General features: G+C 48.5%; 1 protein-coding gene across 1 annotated transcript in view; it reads left to right on the forward strand.

Moving 5' to 3' along the window:
- SYNDIG1 (synapse differentiation inducing 1) overlaps positions 1-20286 on the forward strand; it is a 102127-nt gene extending 81841 nt beyond the window's left edge. The window contains exon 4 of the mRNA XM_010836355.1: positions 20119-20286. Within this exon, the coding sequence (XP_010834657.1) occupies positions 20119-20277 (159 nt within the window). The 3' untranslated portion in view covers positions 20278-20286. The remainder of the gene's footprint in view (positions 1-20118) is intronic.
- The last annotated feature ends 805 nt before the right edge of the window (positions 20287-21091 follow it).

Here is a 21091-nt window from a genome sequence, read left to right on the forward strand (position 1 = left end):
AAATGCTCGCAATAGAGTTATTTATTACAGGCAGATGAGTATAGCCCAACAGGCGTGTCGGGGAAAGAAATGAACAGAAGGTAACGATACCTTAAGAGAAAAGTCCTAGAAAGCATGGATGCTCAGACATTTCCACTGCAGCAGTACTGCCCCCAACGTCTTCTTCTGTCCCATAGAAGTCAGTGGCTTATTTTTTGAAGAAGTTCTTTCAGTGGCCTCTTTATCGAAGTCTTAATGACATTAGTACCTTAAGTAGGTGAGCAGCGTCCTTGTGATATTTTAACATCCATTTAGTCAGCCCCCCTGGCTCTGTCCATCATGCTTCCCCACAGTCATGTGACGCTCCTTTAAACATGGACACCCTAACACCGGGGGATGTAGCCTGGAGGGACACTCCCATAGAGGCCGAGCACCGGGAACCCCCTGAGCCCGCTTGTCCTGTTCACGGACCCACAGATCGAGGTCCTCCGCTCCAGGGCCTCCCCTCATAGGTGGCTTTGCTGGGGACACAGGACGCTGTCATCCCCACACACCATCCCTGAGGTAGCACCCACTTTTGTCCCCACCACCTCCTCTCCCCAGAGTCCTGGACATCCTCTTTCAGTTCAGGAAGTATGGACAGCTGGGTGGTCTTCCCCTCCCCACCCTCTTCCCCTAGTGGAAGTATGCGCGTGTATGCGTACACGCTATGTCACTTCAGTTGTGTCTGACTCTTTGTGACTTCATGGACTGTAGCCCTCCAGACTCCTCTGTCCGTGGGATTTTTCAGGTAGGAATACTCGAGTGGGTTGCCATGCCCTCCTCCAGGGGATCTTCCTGACCCAGGAATCGAACCCATGTCCCTGTCATCTCCTGCATTGAATGGCGAGTTCTTTACCAGTAGTGTCACCTAGCGGGGGCAGGGGTTGGGGGCTGGCAGGTCCTAGATCCCACCAGGGCAGGCAGACAGGCCAGCAGGGTCATCCATGGGCTTGTGGGAAATGAGTTCATAGTGATGTTCACCAACTTCCAACTGAAAGTTAGCATTTCTCCCCATTGTGAAAATGGCCCCTAGCCCCAGATGGTCCTGGTGGAGCCCTGAAGGGGCTCCCAGAGGGGCCAGAAAGGTGGTCCTGCAGCATGGCTGCGGGTCAGAACCGGGACGACAGAATCGAGGGCTGAGCCTAAATGTCCTTTTCTTGCCAGGGTCACTTCTGGCCCACATAGTATGCTCCTTCCAGCCTGTTGTTCTGCCAGCCCAAAAGCCCCGAGGAGAGAAAGACATCATCCCATTATCTTCATATTTCGTTCTCATCTTTGAAGCTGGCAAAAGATGCTCTGTATGAAGATGTCCCTTCCCGCCGTGCGTAATGCTAATGTCTTCCACATAATAAAGCTAATGGAATATGTTACACGCTGGAAATAGCTGCAGTGACCTTTCTTCTTTGTAGAAGACGCTCTTACTTCTTTCCCCCTCTCTCCTTCCCCTCTTCCTTTGCTTCCACCCCGTACCCCCACCGGCGCCCAGCTTTTGCGTGTCAGCTTTCAGGAGCATCTTCCAGAAACAACAGCAAAGAGAGTCATCAAATGACACGGAGGAAGCACTCCTTTCCCCCAGTTACGGCCTCTGCAAAGTCCCAGATTCTTCCAGGAGGAGGAGCAGACCTTGGGGGCATAGCTGGAGGTGCAGGTCACACCTGAGCCCTGGGGCCCTTGTTTGAAGCCCCTGTAACTTAGAACTGCCAGAGGGTCTACAGGGAGGCTGTGGTCTTAGGTTTATCACTTTTTCCAGCTTTATTGAGGTATAACTGACAAAAATTTAAGGGGTATAATATATCACTTACACTGCAAAAGTGGAAAAGTGTGTGTTTAGAGCAGGCATCTGAATTGTTGGAACCCTTAGCTGAACTTGACCATTCCTGGTGGCTGGGAAGGACCTGGACTGGCCGGGCCTCTCTGAGCTGGCACCCCGGGCCCCCCGGGGCCCACGGTCCCTTGTCAGGGTTCAGGCTATCCTCTCGGTGTAGCAGTCGTTAAGTGAACGGAAGGTGGCAGGTCCCTGCATGCACGCCATTCATCGGTGTCCTTTCCTCCTCGGCTTCTAGGAGGTGATGAGAAAAGCAAGACAGAGGTCAGCCAGTTTGTACCTGACCCAAAGGTGGGACCCAGCAAAAGGAATTGTCTGGAAGGGGTGGGCCCAGGGAAGAGTGACATTCAGACTAGCCTGTTGTTTCTGATTCCTCCGCCAGAAAGGCACTTTCCTCCAAAAGATTTTGCTTGTTTCTTACAATGGAGAGTGGAGAAGAGGATGGCAAGACTATTGAAAAAGACTGCTTCCAAAAGGGGCAGACACACCAACGAAAGGAAAAGCAGAGGGACTTCCCTGACAGTCCAGTGGTCAAGACTCTGCCTTCCAATGAAGAGGATGCAGGTCTGATCCCTGGTCAGGGAGCTAAGATCCTACATGCCTTGGGGCCAAAAAACCAAAACAAAAAGCAGAAGCAATATGTAACAAATTCAATAAAGACTTAAAAAGAAATAAAGTGAAAATATTTTTTTTTAAAAAAAGGAGGAACAGAGAGAAAGTCTGTGGGCCCAAGACAGCTCTCCCCTCTCTCCTCTATCTGCCCTTCCTGTGCTCGTGTCCACCGACAGTCTCACAGGAACTGGCCTTTACGAGGCATAAATGGGGCCATACATGTGCACACACACACATGAGTTTAAGGACCTTACCCATATACTGTGCTTGCAAGGTTTGTAAAGTCAGAGAGATATCATATTGTCACTGTGTAATAGTCTAGCCTTTGTTGTCATTGTGTTGTTATTTAGCCGTGTCCGACTCTTGTGCGACACTATGGACTGTAACCCGTGTCTCCTGCATTGGCAGGAGGATTCTTTACCACTGACCCACCATGGAAGCCCCAGTCTAGCCCTTACTGGCTAACTTTTCTTATTTTAATGAGCTTATCTGACTACAAAGCTCCAGAGATAAAAGGACCATATCCCAGGCAGTGACCAGAACACGCCTGACCCCGAATCCCTGCGGTGTGACCCAGCCACACTTTCATGTCTAAACTCACAGAGGGTGGAGTTTCCAGTGCTAGGGCAGAGGAGACGTGACCCTGAGCCTTCTGCAGGGTTTCAGACCCTGCAGGGACCACAGAACACTGGCAAGTTGAGGCCCCCATGTCTAAGTGGACTCATTAGACGTGCACCAAGAAATACGAGGTACAAACCCCAGCCTCCCCAGAGAAATACCCCAAGACTTCTACAGAAGGGGTGAGTCCTGCTGCCTCAGGGAGGCTGGTGTGGTCTCCTCAAACACTCGCAGTCTCCATGCCCCCTGCCTGGTTCTGCAGTGAAAGTGTTTGACACACCACACCTGCCCCTGGTTTTCTGAGAAGCCTCTGCCTTTTATTTTGGGTGCCGATCCAGTCATTTCTGCAAAGCCAACCACCCTGCACCTCTAGGCATAAAACAACCTTATTTTGGGGGGCTCCAAAATCACTGCAGATGGTGATTGCAGCCATGAAATTAAAAGACGCTTACTCCTTGGAAGGAAAGTTATGACCAACCTAGATAGCATATTCACAAGCAGAGACATCACTTTGCCAACAAAGGTCCGTCTAGTCAAGTCATAGTCATAGTCAAGGCTATGGTTTTTCCTGTGGTCATGTATGGATGTGAGAGTTGGACTGTGAAGAAGGCTGAGCGCCCAAGAATTGATGCTTTTGAACTGTGGTGTTGGAGAAGACTCTTGAGAGTCCCTTGGACTGCAAGGAGATCCAACCAGTCCATTCTGAAGGAGATCAGCCCTGGGATTTCTTTAGAAGGAATGACACTAAAGCTGAAACTCCAGTACTTTGGCCACCTCATGCAAAGAGTTGACTCATTGGAAAAGACTCTGATACTGGGAGGGACTGGGGACAGGAGGAGAAGGGGACGACAGAGGATGAGATGCTGGATGGCATCACTGACTCGATGGACATGAGTTTGAGTGAACTCCAGGAGTTGGTGATGGACAGGGAGGCCTGGCGTGCTGCGATTCATGGGGTCGCAAAGAATCGGGCACGACTGAGTGACTGAACTGAACTGAACACCATGCTCATGGTTGGAATCCAGGATGCACTATGGGAAGGCCTGTCTCTGCTCATTGTGTCTGGGGTCTCTCAAGGCCTGGACATTTGTGGCTTCGTCACACCCACGTCTGGGCACTGATGCTATCTGTTGGCTGGGACTTCACATCTGTCCACAGGAGCACCCACTACACAGCCTTTCCATGTGTCCCTCCGTGTTGGCTGATCTGACCTTCCTCATGGCGTGGCAGCTGGACTCCCAAAGTGAGTGTCCCACAATACCAAGACAGAGCACGACACCTTGGTAAGACCCAGTCTCCGAAGCCATGCCGCATCACCACCACCAGACGCTGCCGGCCGAGGCCTTGGTAATGGTCCACCCAGACTGGTGGGAGGGAACATAAGAGTCACAACTCTAGAAGATTGTGAGGAATGGAAAACATCGCAGCTACCACCCTGGGGAAAATACAGTCTGTCATAGCTGCACTGACAGGGATGGAAGAAAATTAGATACATAACACTGTGATACTCTTAGGTTCACAGGAAATGAAATGAAAAAGGATAGAACAGCTTTCTTTCCTAAATACCATATTCAGAAAGAACACATGAAATTAGCAAACCCTCTGAAACATAAAATGCCTTCTAGTTTATGAGGTCATGGCATTATTACAGTAAAAAGTAAAGGGTATTTTTATTCCAACACAATTATACTTATCAAATGCAAGTTGGCACGCATGACACTGATGATAAACACTTTGCCTAGTGAAGACAGAAGGGCTGAGAATCTTGTGAATTTTCAATTAGCAAACAGCACTATGCTGGTAAGGCTAAATGACAGTATTAAATATGCTAAATGATTTCTTGTGGCTGTGCTGGGTCTTCACCGCTGCTCGCAGCGAGCAGGGGCTACTCTCGAGTTGTGGGCATGGGCTTCTCGGGGTGGTGGCTTCTCTTGTGTGAAGCACGGGCTCTAGAAGGCAGGCTCAGTAGTTCTGATACAGGGGCTTAATTGCTCTGTGGCACGTGAAATCTTCCCAGACCAGGAGCTGAGCTCACATCCCCTGTTTTGCCAGGTGGATTTTTAACCACTGGACCACCAGGGAAGTCTCTACATGATTTTTAAAATAAGTTAACATATTTCTTCAGATATCTACAGCCTTCCAGTATGTGTGTGTAGGGAAAGAAATAGAAACTGTCTCAACAAAAGACACTCATGTTAAAGCGTTTATTTATCTTCAACATGCATCTCATTTGTGATTCTAAAAGCAGAGTACTAGGAAAGCTTGTTATATTTACTTTTTCACTTAAGTAAAGAATTTATTACATCATAAGTGCCTTGTGCTTCAAAGGTTTGAGCTTGGCTGAGCACACCAGTAAAACCGATTTGGTTCCCTTGTACTGTTAAGTGGCCATTTACAAGATGTATCCTCTCAGATTTACTCAAATACTGCATTTCTAAGTCGGCATCCTGCTTATTCATATTTTGAAATAACTCTTTTGTGATTTGGCTTCATTTCCCTTTGTTGGTGGGTCTGCTGGGATCTCATTACTTCCTTTGTAGTCATAGCTGATGCTGGGTGGTCTCTGGCAGGCTTTTGATGTGGGGAGCGATCTTACTCTGGAGGAGGGACAGAAAGATCATGGAATTCATTCCTCTTTGTGGAATACACCCTGACCAACTGTGTGCTCTAGTTACAAGACGAGTTCATCCCTCTTTGTGGAGTACACCCCTGACCAACTGCGTGCTCCAATTACAAGACTTAGTAGATCAGAGAGCTTTCCCTCCCCCACACCTTTCCATCTTGTGGATTTAAGCTTCCAGCATGATAACCATGGATGTGAGTGGGAGGCATGAGACATATACTCTGTTTAAGGAGCAGGACACAGGGAAGTCCCAAAGCCAAGAGGAAAGACAAAAATAAGGACATTAGGGTTTCCCTGGTTGTCCAGTAGCCAAGACACTGAGCTGCCAATGCAGGGGGCCCGCATTTCATCCCTGTTTGGGGAACTAGATCTCATATGCCACAACTAAGACCTGATACGGTCAAACAAGTTAATCAAAAAATAAATAAACAATTTTAATAAGGACATTAGAAGACTGTGAAGTTTTTGGTACAACAAAATTCTGAGCTATGACAAACGTCAAACACTCTCCATGTCTGGCCAGATTAACATAAACACTCACTCAAAAGGCCTGTTTGCTTTAATATCTACTTCCCTATAAAGATGTCTATCAACAGAAGATCACAAGGCATACTGGATGTCCAGAAAAGTCTGAAGAGACAAAGCAATCATTAGAATCAAATTGATTATGGCTCAGATGTTAAAATTATCAAACAGAGGATTTGAAATAACTGTGTCCAATATGTTAAAGGGTCTAAAAGAAAAGGTAGACAATGCGTGAATATCTGGGTAATGTCAGCAGAGAGATAAAAGCTAAAAGAAGTGCTAGAAGTGAAAACCAGTAACAGAAATGAAAATGTTTTGTTGGTAGACTTGATGCAGTTGAGAAAAGAATCAGTGAATTTGAAGATGGGCCAAAAGAAATTACCCAAACTGAAACATACAGTGAAAAAAGAACATCCAAGAACTGTGGGCTGTGAGACCACAGGAAATGGTGTAACACGTGTAATTGGAATACCAAAAGAAGAAGTAATAATACCAAGAGTTTTCCAATGTTAGTGACAAATCACTGTTCCAAGAGGCAGAGAGAGAGCATCAAGCAGAATTAAACAAACAAGCAAAAACTAACAACAACAAAACCTACATGTATTATATTTAAAGTGTAAGAAATTGAAAACAAAGGGAAATTTTTGAAGATTCCCAAAAAGGAGAATAAAACACCTTACCTACCAAGAAACAAGGATTAAAAATTGTGGCCAAAGGACTTCCCTAGTGGTCTAGTGGTTAAGACTCCGAAGTCTCAGTGCAGGGGGCCCACGTTCAGTCCTTGCTCAAGGAACTAGATCTCATAGCCCTCAACTAAGAGTTCTCCTGCTGCAACTGAAAATCCTGCTTGCTGCAATGACAATTGAAGATCCTGCCTGCCACAGCTAAGACCTGGCACAGCCATATAAATAAATAAGTAAAAATTGAAAAAATAAAATCCCTCCTTTAGAAAAAAAAAGTTGTGGCTGACTTCTCTTCAAAATCCGCATAACTAGGAATATGAACTCAATCTTGAAAGTGTTGAGAGAACAAAACAAATAAACAAAAACCTGCCAACCTGGGTGTATATCCAGGGAGAATATCTTTCAAAAGTCAAGGATAAATAAAAATGATTTCAAATAAACAACTGGGGGAATTCACTGCCAGCAGACCTGAGGTCTAGAAAAATAGTCAAGTTCTTCAGGCATCAGGAAAACAACATGGGTCAGAAAACCGGATCTACATTGATTTAAAAAAGAACAGCAGAAAGTGAATAAATAAAAGTGAGATATAATTTTTATTTTTATTTTTCTTAATTTATCTAAAAGAGTGCTGCCTGTTTAAAGCAAGAATAGGAAAAAACGCAGTAATAGTAACCATGCTCTGGCAATTAGGGAACATGTAAAAGTTAAAAAGTGACAATGGTTTTGAGAGAGTGAGAGGAGTGATTTGGGGAATATTCCATCATAAGGTACCAGCACTATACTTGTAACAACATGGTGCTGTGTTTCAAATAGTAGGCTTAGCAGCTGAGATATGAATTTTAAAAGGAAGTATAAATGATAAGGCAATAGAGGAGGTAAAATGGAATCACAAAATGCTCAGTTAAAACCAGACAGGACTGAAAAGAATGAAAAAAGAAAGAAAGCAATGCAAGAATATACAAAGATGATAAATTAATTCAATTATATTGTGTGTGTGTGTGTGTGCATATGCACTAAATCACTTCAGTCATGTCCAACTCTTTGCAACCCTATAGACTGTAGCCCACCAGGCTCTTCTGTCCACGGGATTCTCCAGGCAAGAATACTGGAGTGGCGGCCATGCCCTCCTCCAGGGGATCTTCCCAACCCAGGGACCGAACCCGTGTCATCTGTGGCTCTTGCATTGAGGCAGATTCTTTACCGCTGAGCCACTGAGGAAGTCCTCAATTATATTAATAATCATTTATATGTTAAATGATTTGTCTAGTCTAAACACGCCAGTTAAAACACAGAGATTATCAGATTGGTTTTAAAAAAATGAGATCCAACTATATGCTGTCTACTTGTAAACTATATGCAGTCTACATTTAAAGAAACTTTTATATAAAGCCTAGACAGATTGAAAATACTAAACGCAATGATATGGGAAAAGGTATATACTATGCTAACAAAAATCAAGATAAATCTGGAGTATCTTATGTTAATGTCATACAAAGTTGACCTTAGAACAAGGCAGATTATTGAGAATAAACAGGTTATGTCGCATAATGATACAGGGATTGATTCTCCAAGAAGAAATAACAATTGTAAACTAAAGTGAATGCACTAACCACAGAGTTGAGATATGAGGCAAAACTACAGAACTGAGAGAAGAAATAGATACAATTATAGTTGGAGACTTCAGTCCCCTCTGTCAGTACTTGATAGATCAAGTAGACAGAAAATCAGTAAAGACATAGACAACTTGAACAGTTCTGTCAGTCAGCCAGCACCGCCAAACCCATATGCTTCTGAAGAGCATATGGGGCGTTCACCAGGATAAGCTGTACCCTGGACCAAAAAACAGTCCTTAAACATTGTTAAATATATATTAACACATACATATGGAGTCTAGAAAAATAATATAGATGATCTTATTTGCAAAGCAGAAGTAGAGACACAGATATAGAGAACAAATGTATGGATTCCAAGGGGGAAAGGAAGGGAGGAGTGGGAGGAACTGGGAGATTGGAATTGACACATATACAGTACTGTGCATAAAACAGAAAACTAATGAGAACCTCCTGTAGAGCACAGGGAACTCTACTCTGCTCTATCATGACCTAAATGGGAAGGAATCCAGAAAAGAGAGGTTATATGTACACATACAGCTGATTCACTTTTCTGTACAGTAGAAACTAACATAAAATTGTAAAGCAACTATTCTCTGATTAAAAATGATTTTTAAAAAACTTTAAAGAAAAAAATATAAAGTTCATTCTAGAACACACAGGAATTAAAATAGAAGTCAATAACAGAAAGGTAGCTGGGATTTCCTGAATACTTGGCACTTTAAAACTATGCTTCTCAATAACCCGTGGGTCAAAGATATCTCAAGGGAAATTTAAAGATATTCTGAACTAAATGAAAATAAAACATTAAAATGTGTGGGATGTAGTTAAAACAGTATGTAGAGAGAAATTTGTAGCATTAAATACATATATTAGAAAAAGAGAGATCTAAAATCTATAACCTAAGGGGCCACCTTAAGAAGTTACAGAAATAAGAGTAAATTAAAGCAAACAGAATGAAGGAAATAGCTACAATTAGAGGAGAAATCAATTAACACTAAAAATGGGAAAACAGAGAAAATCAACAAAATCCAAACCCAGCTCTTTGAAAGAAATCAAAAAGGAAAAAAAAAATCAATGCAATTTGAAAAAGTCAATAAAATTCATAAACTGCTGCTGCTGCTGCTAAGTCGCTTCAGTCATGTCCGGCTCTGTGCAACCCCATGGACTGCAGCCTCCCAGGCTTCTCCATCTATGGGATTCTCCAGGCAAGAACACTGGAGTGGGTTGCCATTTCCTTCTCCAATGCATGAAAGTGGAAAGTGAAAGTGAAGTCGATCAGTCGTATCCGACTCTTAGCCACCCCGTGGACTGCAGCCTACCAGGCTCCTCCATCCATGGGATTTTCCAGGCAACAGTACTGGAGTGGGGTGCCATTGCCTTCTCCATAAACTGCTAGCCAGGCTAACCAATAGAGAAAGAACGAAATTACCTGTACCAGGAAAGAAAGGGTTGTCACTACTGATGCCCTGGACTTTAAGAGAAGAATAAGAGATTTCAACAGACTGAAGAGTTCTGTGCCATAAATTCAGTAACCCAGATGAAATGACCAATTCCTTGAAAGCAAGGAGACTTGACTCCCTTTGAATTGCCATCTCTCTGTGCAAACAATGGTTCCTTCCTTGGCTATATATTGGAATCACCTGGAAACCTTGACTAGCTCTCAGCGTCTGGGCCCGTCTTAGACATTTTTATGTAATTGGGATGGGGTCTACATGCGGCCAGGACACTCACGCGTCTCCATATCCTGAAGTCTTTTGAGCAAGATGGCGTTTCCCTGCTCTTAGAAAGTCTTTCTCTTGGTCGGTCTTCCAACAGCTAAAAAGTGTGACGTCTCCCCCATCCCAGTGCCTAGAGCTGACACTGGTTTTCACCTTCATCCTTAGACATGGGAAAACTTTCAGTTCTCAACAGCAAGATACTTTGCTCCCAAAGTAGAAGGGACCTTTGTGAGCTTGTGTTTGATGTCCAGGTGAAGGAATCGTAAGGAGGGGGCCCCTCAGGACTCCAGATCTTCCCCAGGAGCAGGACCCCAGTCAACAGTATACATGCTCACAGAGGATAAAGTGCTCCCATCACTGGGCACGGAGATCCTCCAGGCTCAGAGGAGAGGTGGAGAGGAAAAAATGGAAGAACAGCGCTCTCCGCTGTGGTGTATCTTTAGATCTTTTATTCATGCCCTGGGTGTACAATGTGGATATTAAACCATTTTCGATCATTTGTACTTAACGCGCTCGGGTGAGAGGGGAGAGGTCCCCACTGGGAACCAGGGAAATGAGTGAAGGCGGTGGATGTGGGCGAATCATGGACACAGCTTCCCTGTTCCAGCTCCCGAGCCGTCCTTAGCTGCTCAGCCCCCTTCGGATGGAAAAAATCCCTTGTGGGGGAAAAAGGAGAGGAATTCGCCCCAGCCACCAGGGCTTGTGGGAAGCTTTTGGGGGTGGCCAGGGCTCTTCTGAAGCAAACATCAGCTGTGAACCTAGAGTCTGGGTGGGTTGGAGCATCTTCCCTGTGGAGCCCCACATGGCCCTTCTCCCCGGCCTGTGTGTTGATGAGGGCCATGAGTGGGGATCATCCCCCTTGTTCTGAGCCTTCGGGACCAGTTTTGAGCACCACCTACTCCTAGAACCACTCCTAGCACCCCTTGTTTCTAGAACCCCCAAGCTGTGGAATCTCCTGACCAGAGAAGGTAGGTGGTTCCGAAACAATCAGCTGCAGTGATTTTACTACTACACACACCGAATTCAAGGGAAAAGCCATAAAGAGCAACAAAGAATAAGACTCCACAGAGATAGAGGACAGCAAGATGGAGCAGTGAGCGAGATCTGGAAGAGTTAATGACTGAGGCTCCTGATGAGTGGGGAGAAGGTTTACTGGGGAATGTCACAGTCACCCCCATGTCATCCACGGGGGTGAGGCTGAGAATTAAAGGCTGGCCTGGGGTCCTGTGTATGTGAAGTCAAGGAAGGCTGGAAACCCAGGAAGAGATGTAGTGGGCAATGGACTCAGCCTCTCTGTCATGTCCAACTCTGCAACCCCTTGGACTGTAGCCTTCCAAGCTCCTCTGTCTGTGGATTCTCCAGGCAAGAATACTGGAGTGGGTTGCCATTTCCTCCTCCAGGGGATCTTCCCAACCCAGGGATTGAACTCGAGTCTCCTGCTTTGGCAGGCGGATTCCTTACCACTAAGCCACCTGGGAAGCCCTTGAGATGTAGTGTGGTAGCTTCAAACTGACATTTGGAATGACCTGGGAAGAGCGGCGGGACGTTGCCCTTTCCTTTGGATAGTTCACGAGTGTTTGGGGGAAAGAAGACAGCAAACAGCAGTGCCTCAGGGAGGAAGCAGGTCTCCTGCAGCCGAGAGAGGATGAGGGTCTGGGAGAGATGAGCCGGCTTCCAGAGACAGGGGCTCACAACCACCTCCCCGCTTCTGGAATGAATCCATGAGAAGCTATGGTATGTTGGAAGGTCCTGGAGTGTACACCATGGCTCTTGTGAAGTTTCCTGTTTTCTTCTTGGTCAGTAAAGTTGCCATTGGCATCCACAGCTCAGAACAATCTTTCCCATCATTTCTGGTGGTTCTTCGTATTTCTGCTCTGGTCCTCGTCCCCCAGGAAATCAGGAGTGAGGGATGGGCCAAGGTTAATGTGAACATGGTATGCTCGGGGGCCTGCAGCAAGCTCCTTGCCATTGTAAATATTCACCAAGGAGGCGGGCCTGGAAATGGTCTGTCTGGTGAGTTCACCTCCAGACAGAGCCAGCACACCTTTCCTTCGGTCTGGACAGATGTTGCAGCCCTACATACAAACCAGGGAAGCCCGCGATACCAGTTAAATATAAGGCAACATAAAACCCCTTCTGCCCAGAGCAGGGCTTTCCTGGAGTCCCCCCACGCTCCCTTCCTTTCACTCTAACAATCTCTCCCCTGAGACAAGCAACAATGCTGGCAAGATGGGTAAGGTGAGCCTGCCAGTTGAGAGAGGTCTGTCCTCGGGATCCCATCTGACCCTTGGATCCTCTTCGTGAACCCTCTTACTGACCTAGAAAACTCCACCATGATGTGGGCTCCGGCCACGGGGTGAGTCTTCTCCAATGCTTACCTCCTAGATGTGGTACCAACCAAGTCACAAAGTTTCAAATCAAGGGAACGAGAAGCAGGTGTTCCAGAAACAAAACAAACCAGCAAAAAACAGAGCAGATATCCCCCCGGCAAGCACTGTCCAGAGATCCAGCAACCAGCAGGGCAGGGCTCACCAGCTGAGCACCTCTAGGACAGGCCAAGAGGGACAGGTTGTGACAGAGAGGCCGGGATGCAGTGGGACAAGCCAGCCATCCCATAGGAGGGGAAGGAGATGCAAGCCCTGCTACAGGCAGATGGGGAAGGCTGTGGACTGGGCAGAGAGGTGGACACGGGTCACTATGAAAAGACTCGGCCAAAGAGCTGGACGTGGAACCAGACTCCCAGTGCGACCACTCACCGGGAAGAGGGGACTTCGGGGGAGTTCGCTTCCTGAGTGAAAAGACAGAACGTGCCCTCCCTTCCCCTCCCGTGACCAGGAGGTGGAAGCCATTGCCAGCGTTCATCAAAGGGCTGAGAAACAGACCCTCCTGACCTGCCTTTGGAACACAGGCTCTACAAGGGAACAGCGATCCCAGTGGGACCGCAGAACTGCCCCGCCGCCCAAGGCCGAGGACTTTGCCCCCAGGGCCTCAGGACCCGGCTGGTAGCCCTCACCTCCAGCTGCAGATGCAAAAGTGGATTGTTTAAAGGAAGCACAATCACTGATAAACGTGCAGCTATGTTTAAAGCAGCAATATGGTGGAAGGTAAAAACAGAAGTGTATGTTTTTCTAATTCACCGCTGGATGAAAATCTGCAAAAGTGATGGCTGCTGAAAACAAACCAACAGACAGACCAGCCAAGGGAGCTAGAGGGCCAAGGGCAGCGTCAAGATAAACGGTGGTTTAGGTGTGAATCCAGAACTCCTGGCTCTGATGGTTTTGTTCTCAAGAATTGTTCTTGTCCCCAAGGGGTATGTAAAGAGAAAGGCCTGATTTTCCCCTCTTGGGTTTTAAAGATCTTTAATCTCCTCTGACCTGCCTACCCCCAGAAGACCATGCTCCCAGGGTCTGGCACTGGACTGAACTTCCCACAAGCTTTGGCCAAAGGAGGGGCTTTCTATGGCCCTGAGGGCCCCTGTCAGCAAGGTCATTTTGTAGGGAACACAACAAGAACATCAGCAGGAGCAACGGCCCCTGTGCCGTCTTGTGTGGACACCTGAGTGGCCTTGTCTCCATCCTCCATCCCTCAGCTGACCTCTTCCCTTTTCTGTGTGTTTGAACATCTTCATAATTCATTGTTGTATTAAAGGTATATTCATGGAAACCAATATTAACAACAGTCATTCTCTGTGGTGTCAGGAAGGAGGAAGTGAGACCAGGCAAGTAAATTGTCTGTGTGGCTCTTCCGCAGAGCAGTAAGTCAGGTTGTCCTGTGCTGACATCATCACATACCAACTAGACAGGTGTTATAACTCTGCTTTAGGGAAGAAGTAGAACCAGACACTCAGAGAAATGGTAACTAGTTCAAGGGCTGAGCAAGATCCCACCAGGGCTGGATTTGAGCAGGTATGTTTGTCCCAAGCTCCCCCTGCCTCCCCCAGGCTCTCAAGGATGGAGCCCAGGGAACGTGCACCTGTCAGGCCTCTCACCTGCCCCATCCATACCCTGCCTTTTAAATGAATGGCTTATCTTAGGCCAGTTTAGCTCTGCAGGAAATGGACGGAGGTGGTGCAGAACTGACGGCTTCCTCATCAGCATCTCACGTGGGGCTCGTCTGTCCCAGGTGATGACCGGTATTACCACATCATCGTACTCTAAGCGCCCTGTCCAGATCGCCTTAGCAGCTGCCTGGTGCCCTGTTTCTGCCCCAAGGTCCCATCCAGGATCCACCCAGCACTGGGTGGTCAGACCTCCTTGGGTTCCTCTGGGCTGTGACCATGTCTTAGGTGTCCCTTGTTTCTGATGACTGACAGCTGCGAGGAGACCTGGTTGGGTACAGCATGGGATGCTGTTGGATGCGCTCCTCCTGCTTAGACTGGGGTTACAGGTTTGGAGAGAAGCACAGAGGTGAAGGTCAGGGCTGTACCCCATCAACATGATCTGTCGCTGAAGATGCTGACCTTGGTCACCTGGTCGGGGTTGTGATTGTTGGGTTTCTCCACCTCGAGGTCACTCCTCCTCCCCTCTCTGTTTCATCCTCAGCCCTAGGAAGTCACTGTGCCACCCTCTGTCCACGGGTGGGGCTTGTGCTTTACTTCCCTGAAGGTAGAGGAACTACCTAGATGATTTGGAATTTGTCTGTATGGAAGATTTGTCTCTTCTCTCCAGTGAACTGATCCATCTGATCATTTATTTATCAGTATGGATCAACCATCCATACCAAATATCAGTATGGATGTTTATTTTACACTTTGACTTATAATCCAATACTACATTATTGGGTTGGCCAAAAAGTTCATTTGGGTTTTCCATACTACCTTACAGAAAAACCCAAGTGAACTTTTCAGCCAACCCAATGTTTTGTCCCTTGGCCATTAGGAGAATTTCCTATGTCCCCCTGACATGCCCCTCTCCTTTTGATCTTGGGGTATTTCTCCTTTTCTGTACTCTAAAATGCCGCCCCAGGCTCATCTCATGTATTTCCTGCCCAAGTTGTAAAATCAGCCACTTCCCCATGGAGGTCTAGTCCCTTCTCTTGGAAAAATGGTTTTAGAAACCGCAATCTAGGCACTGGGTGTGCTTATTGCTACTGGTGTGTCATTGGTTCTGGATTTTCTTGGTAACAGAGCTAGGAAATAGGAAATACACTTGTGTATACTCACATGTTATTAGTTCTATATGTAGAAATACATGTGTCTACCCCTAGAGAAGGAAATGGCAACCCACTCCATTATTCTTGCCTGGGAAATCCCATGGACAGAGGAGCCTGGCAGGCTGCAGTCTATGGGGTCACAAAAGAGTTGGACGCAGGCTGCAGTCTATGGGGTCACAAAAGAGTTGGACACAACTTACTGAGTGAACAGCGACAACATCGTTGTATATAGAAATAGTCTATTTGTAAAATTATTTTTGTATGTATCCATCTGTTCCTATATTAAGCTAAGCACGAGTTCATAATGATTCGTCATCAGGGAAAACCAAGGCAGGCTTCTGTCCGGCAGGGCCCGGTGACCAGCACGGGGAGAGGCCTGCAGGGAGGGAGGAGCAGCATAGGGAGGGGGTGCCTCTCAGGAGCCATGAGGTCTGGGACTCCTCCAAGCTCAGCTGAAGGATGGAGGATGGAGACAAGGCCACTCAGGCGTCCACATAAGACGGCACAGGGGCTATTGCTCCTGCTGATGTTTTTGTCGTTTTCCCTACAAAACGACCTTCCTGACAGGGGCCCTCAGATGCCACCATAAGAAGCCCCTCCTTTGGCAAAAGCTTGTGGGAAATTCAGTCCAGTGCCAGACCCTGGAAGCATCATCTCCCAGGGGTAGGGGGTTCGGGGGAGGTATCCCCCAGCAGGAATGGAGCTCTGGGCTTTGCCACGTGTCACTGAGATGTGGAGCCCAGCATCAGCCCCTGAGAGATCCCATCTGTGAGCAAGGCTAGTGGGCCCCGGTCAGGATGCCCACTCCACGCCCTGGTCCTAAGGCCTGGGTTCCATCTGTGACCCAAGCCAAGGCCAGATTGGGGGGCTGTGCTCCCATCAGGTTTCATTCACTCATGGGGGATACATTTGTTTCATAGCTGATCTATCTGCCATTCAGACCTAACTAACAAGGTTTATTTTTCTTAATGGGTTAAAATAGAAAAGTTGCTTTATATGGATATATGGAGAAAGTAACATGGAAACAGACATTACCCTATGTAAAATAGATAGCCCATGGGAATCTGCTGTATGACTCAGGGAGTTCAAACCCGAGCTCTGTGGCAATCTAGAGGGGTGGGATGGGGAGGGAGGTGGGAGGGAGGTTCAAGAGGGAGGGGACATATGTCTACCTATGGCTGATTCAGGTTGATGAATGGCAGACACCAACACAATACTGTAAAGCAATTATCCTTTAATTTAAAATAAATAAAATTTTAAAAATAAATAAAAGCAGGAGAGAGGGGTCATAGCAATGCAAGTGGAACTGAACACACATAAGAAATGCATGTGTGGGGCTGAGTGAGACGTGGCCGCAGAGGGTCTCCCTCCCCGAAGGAGCCTGTTAAACCGCCACACAATCACCTCCTCCCCCAACGCAGCTCCAAGTGCCCATTGGCGCACAGCGAGCAGGAGACAATAATAAATAAGGGAAATCAGCTTTGCGATAATGCAAAGAAATGTAATCCAGCCAGACAGATATTGGTGCTAGAGGAAAAATGAGCCATAAAGTACCCAGCGTGCTCTAAATTTCCAGAGAGATGGTTGGGAGGCAGAGAGTGCGTCCCTCACGCTCCTTGGAGGTGGGAGTCTGGCACCAGCCTTGTGCTGCCCAGTCTGTCCCAGCTGTGCCTGGACCCGGCCCCTCAACCCGAGCAGAGAGCCACGTGGATGTGGACTCATCCAACCTTAGCAGTTCTTGCCCCTAAAATAAGAGACCATAGAAATAACATTAACAGTAAAAATACAAAATACCATAAGAAAAACAAAACAATGGGAACTTCTTTATGGTCCAGTGCTTAGGACTCCATGCTTTCATTTCCAGGGCCCAGGTTTGATCCCTGGTCGGGGAGCTAAGATCCCCCAACCCATGTGATCAAAAAAAGAAAGCAAGAAAATCAAAGCAGGGATATATTGCAGAGAAAGTCATGTTTTTCCTGAACCTCAAACAACAGTAGGTATTTTTTTAGCCAAAGAAAATGAGGACTTTGGCAAAAGCTTATGGGAAAATCAATCCAGTGCCAGACCCTGGGAGCATCATCTCCTGGGGGGTAGGGGGCTCAGGGGAGGTATCCCCCAGCAGAGATGGAGCTCTGGGCTTTGCCATGTGTCACTGAGACCTGGAGACCAGCATCAGCCCCTGAGAGATTCCATCTGGGAGCAAGGCCAGTGGGCTCTGGCCAGCATGCTCACTCCACGCCCCGGTCCTAAGGCCCCCATCATCTGGAGATTTCATGGGCTTTCCCACCTCACAGGGTCACCCCAGCCTCCTTTATCTTGCCTCTGTTTCATTATCTCCACCTGACACTGAGCCACCAAAACAAATACACAGGTAAATGCAGAGGCAGATGTGTATGTGGAACAGTTTCTGGTTGCAGGGACACCCCACCCCCCACAGCTCCCCAGCACTGATGCCTGAACCAACCCTCCCGGGTTTCCACCTCCTTTGGGTTCATCCTGCCCCCTTCCTTTGGGCTTCCTCTCCTCCCTGCTCCCCGTGGGACCCTCCACTCATTTCTTCTGGGTGTCTGCTACCCAACATGGTGGCCTCTAACGTTTGGCTATTTACATTTTAATTAATTTAAATCGGATGATATTAAAAACTCACAGTCACACTCATCACAACCCCACTGCTCTGTAGCCGCAGGTGGCTCGTGGCCACCAGGCTGGGCGGCACAGACTTAACCACCTCCATCACTGTGGCCACCAGGCTGGGTGGCACAGACTTAAGCGCCTCCATCACAACAGAGCTCCCCTGCCTTGGTGGGCAGATTTTTTACCACTGAGCCACCTGGGAAGCCCCCTGCATCAGGTATCATTGCTATCTATTCTTCTGCTGTGGTTGGATGTTGGGATGACTTCCAGGTCAGGGCTATAACGGTCAGTATAGCTACAGACATTCTTGAAGGTGTCTTTGGTACACAAACACCTCATTTCCCTTGCGCACCTGCCGGGGAGGGTGGAGGAGGGGTAACGCTTGTGTCATGTGTGTGTCTATACATCCAGCTATAACAAGTGCTCCGTTTCCCAAGTAGTCTAATCAGCCCACAAGCCTACTCCTCCTTAATCAATTTAATGACAATAGCCTCAACTTCTCATTTGTTTTCTTCTCCATCTACAGGAATTCACACTTTCAACGGGATCAAATGAGAGTATGGGTTTCCGCTGTGTCTCTTTCCCTTGCAGCCATTCTAGGGGTGGCATGTAGCTCTGTTTTTTTATGATGTACTCTGTGGGGCAAACCTGAGCCATTCCTGGGACAGTGGTCTGTCCCCACCCCCGGCCTGCCTCCGTGGGGTCTGCCCCTTTGGGGTGAGGCATGCCAGCAGGGATGGCTCGCCACCAAGAGTCCCAAGAGGGTCACTCTTGTCCTGGGAGCTTCCCTCCGTGTTTCCTTCGCTCCACTTCATCAAAGATCATCCACAGGGAGTCCTCAGGCTCACTTCCAAGACCCCAGATTGAGAAAGAAGACATAAAATCTCAAGATCCAGAAGTTAGAGAAGGAAGGAGTCCTTTCTCCAGCCGACATCTCATTGAATGGGTGCGGGAGGACCACAGAGGACAGAAAGCCATTTCCTAGTGACCTCTGAGTCTGCCCTCTGACCACATCAAGTTTACTGTTTGAGTAAACAGTATGCCACCTCCCATCCTGCCCACAAAATGTAGACATAGACGTACACGCAACACACACGGAAGTGTGATCTGGTGAGAGGCTGGTCTCTGGAGATGGGTCCTCAGGGAGTCGAGATGTCCCACCTGAGGAGCAGGCTCCACCTTTGCCTTGATGAGGACACCCCTGCCCCCTGCCTGGGGTCAGCCCTCCTGGCCATCCCCTGGGGCTCCAGGGGCACCTGCCCTGGGGGGCCTCCACCCTCACCTGCCATCACTCAGGGGGCTGGCCCTCCATGATGTCACAGTTGAATCACGTATGTCCCCACAGCCCAGTGCCTCCCTGGTCAAGGGGACAAGGAGGATGGGGCTGGCGGTGGAGAGATGGGCACCGCCACAAAGCACCAAATCCAACACAACACCCAAAGCCTCCATGCTCCCCTCCAACTCATGGCCCCGCAGAACGTGGATCTAGTGAAACCAACGTGTCGTTGTGCAGCTGGGTGACCAGAAATAGAGGTGTTGGTCTCACCCAGAGTCATTTTTCTGGTGGGAGGGGGTGCCACCCCCTCCATGGCAGAAAGGGGGCTTGGGGTACACAGATCCCCGGACACTGGCTGAGGAGTGGACTGGACAATCTTAGATGGCAGATTCCCCTCCAGGTATAAGAACTACAGTTTTCTTCCCTGTGGGCCCCTGTGCTGTAAGGACCAGAGGAGGTGAGTGTGAACACGCTGTAGAACTATCATTCGAGTGTCTACCGGGCAGAAGGAGGCACCAACTTGTAACGTCCCCACCCTCCATCCTGGTGCCCGAGATCCAGGACTCCAGTGGCTGGTGCTCAGCTGACCACTGCCGGCCTGGGCATCCCTGGGGCTTCGCTTTCTTTCTTTTAAGCTTTGCCTGCATTGCAGGGCAGGGGCGGAGTGTTGTGGGGCGGGGGTGGAACAGTGGTGAGTGACAGCACCTCTGCCTCCCCTCCCATAGGCTGGGAGCGCGCATGGCCTCCCATTGGCCAGTCCGCTCTCTGTTCCCCTCGCTCATCTTCGCTCCCTTTCTCTTCTCCCTCCTCCCTCTGCAGACGAACAAAGCCGTGGCCAAGGGGGACTTCCACCAGGCCAGCACCAGCTCCCGGCGGGCCCTCTTCCTGGCCGTGCTCTCCATCACCATAGGGACCGGCATCTACGTGGGCGTGGCCGTGGCCCTCATCGCCTACCTCTCCAAGAGCAACCACCTATGAGCTTCCCCGGGCACACGAGGAGCCTGGGCCAGTCGTGTGCGGGTGCAGAGGAGCAGGGCTGGCCAGGGTGGACACACAGGTGTATATACCTGTGTGAGGCTGTTACAGTGTAAGTCATCGCCAATGACGCCACGAAGCCCTGGGATTTATGGATTCCCTTTGTTTTCACCCTTTCATATCGTTTTCACAGCACTGTGTAGAGCTTGGGACAGATGGGGCACCGCTGACCCATTCCCAGTGGATGCTCCGAAGATCCTGACCCTCAAGGCTGTCTCCGCATGGATCCTGGTGGATCAATGGCCAGTGCCCAGGATGCCAGAGCGTTAGCAACAGACAAACAGGAACATGTGTTCATTTATTTATTTATTTTGGAATATGGTGCAACAGGAAGAGGGCAGGGGACGCATGCTCTTCTGCTGGTGGCCCTGCCTGACTCCACTGGCAGCACCGCCCCCTCCATCCACGCACCTTCCCTGCAGAAAGAAAATAGGCCAGGTAGGGGGAGAGACAGAGAAGCTGCTGGAAGGACCCCCAGCTGTCACAGGTCTTCAGACGAGTCCAGCCCTGAGAATGCAAAACCAGAATTGCCCCCAGGCCCAGAACGTCGCTCCCTCCACGCTGTCCCCGGCCGAGGAATGTCAGGCCTCCTCTGGAACACGTCCCACCTCCGCAGCCACCATGCAGCAATATGCAGTCCTGGGGTCCTCGTTGATCTGGGGCCGGGGCAGGCCGGCCCCTCCCCAGACTTCTCCCTGGAGGACCCAGGTTTGCTCCAGGAACTCCAGGCCCAGGAGCCGCGGACACCCCGGGGTAC

This window comes from Bison bison, unplaced genomic scaffold (genome assembly GCF_000754665.1).
Source record: "Bison bison bison isolate TAMUID 2011002044 unplaced genomic scaffold, Bison_UMD1.0 scf7180017864063, whole genome shotgun sequence".
Classification (NCBI taxonomy): Eukaryota; Metazoa; Chordata; class Mammalia; order Artiodactyla; family Bovidae; genus Bison; species Bison bison.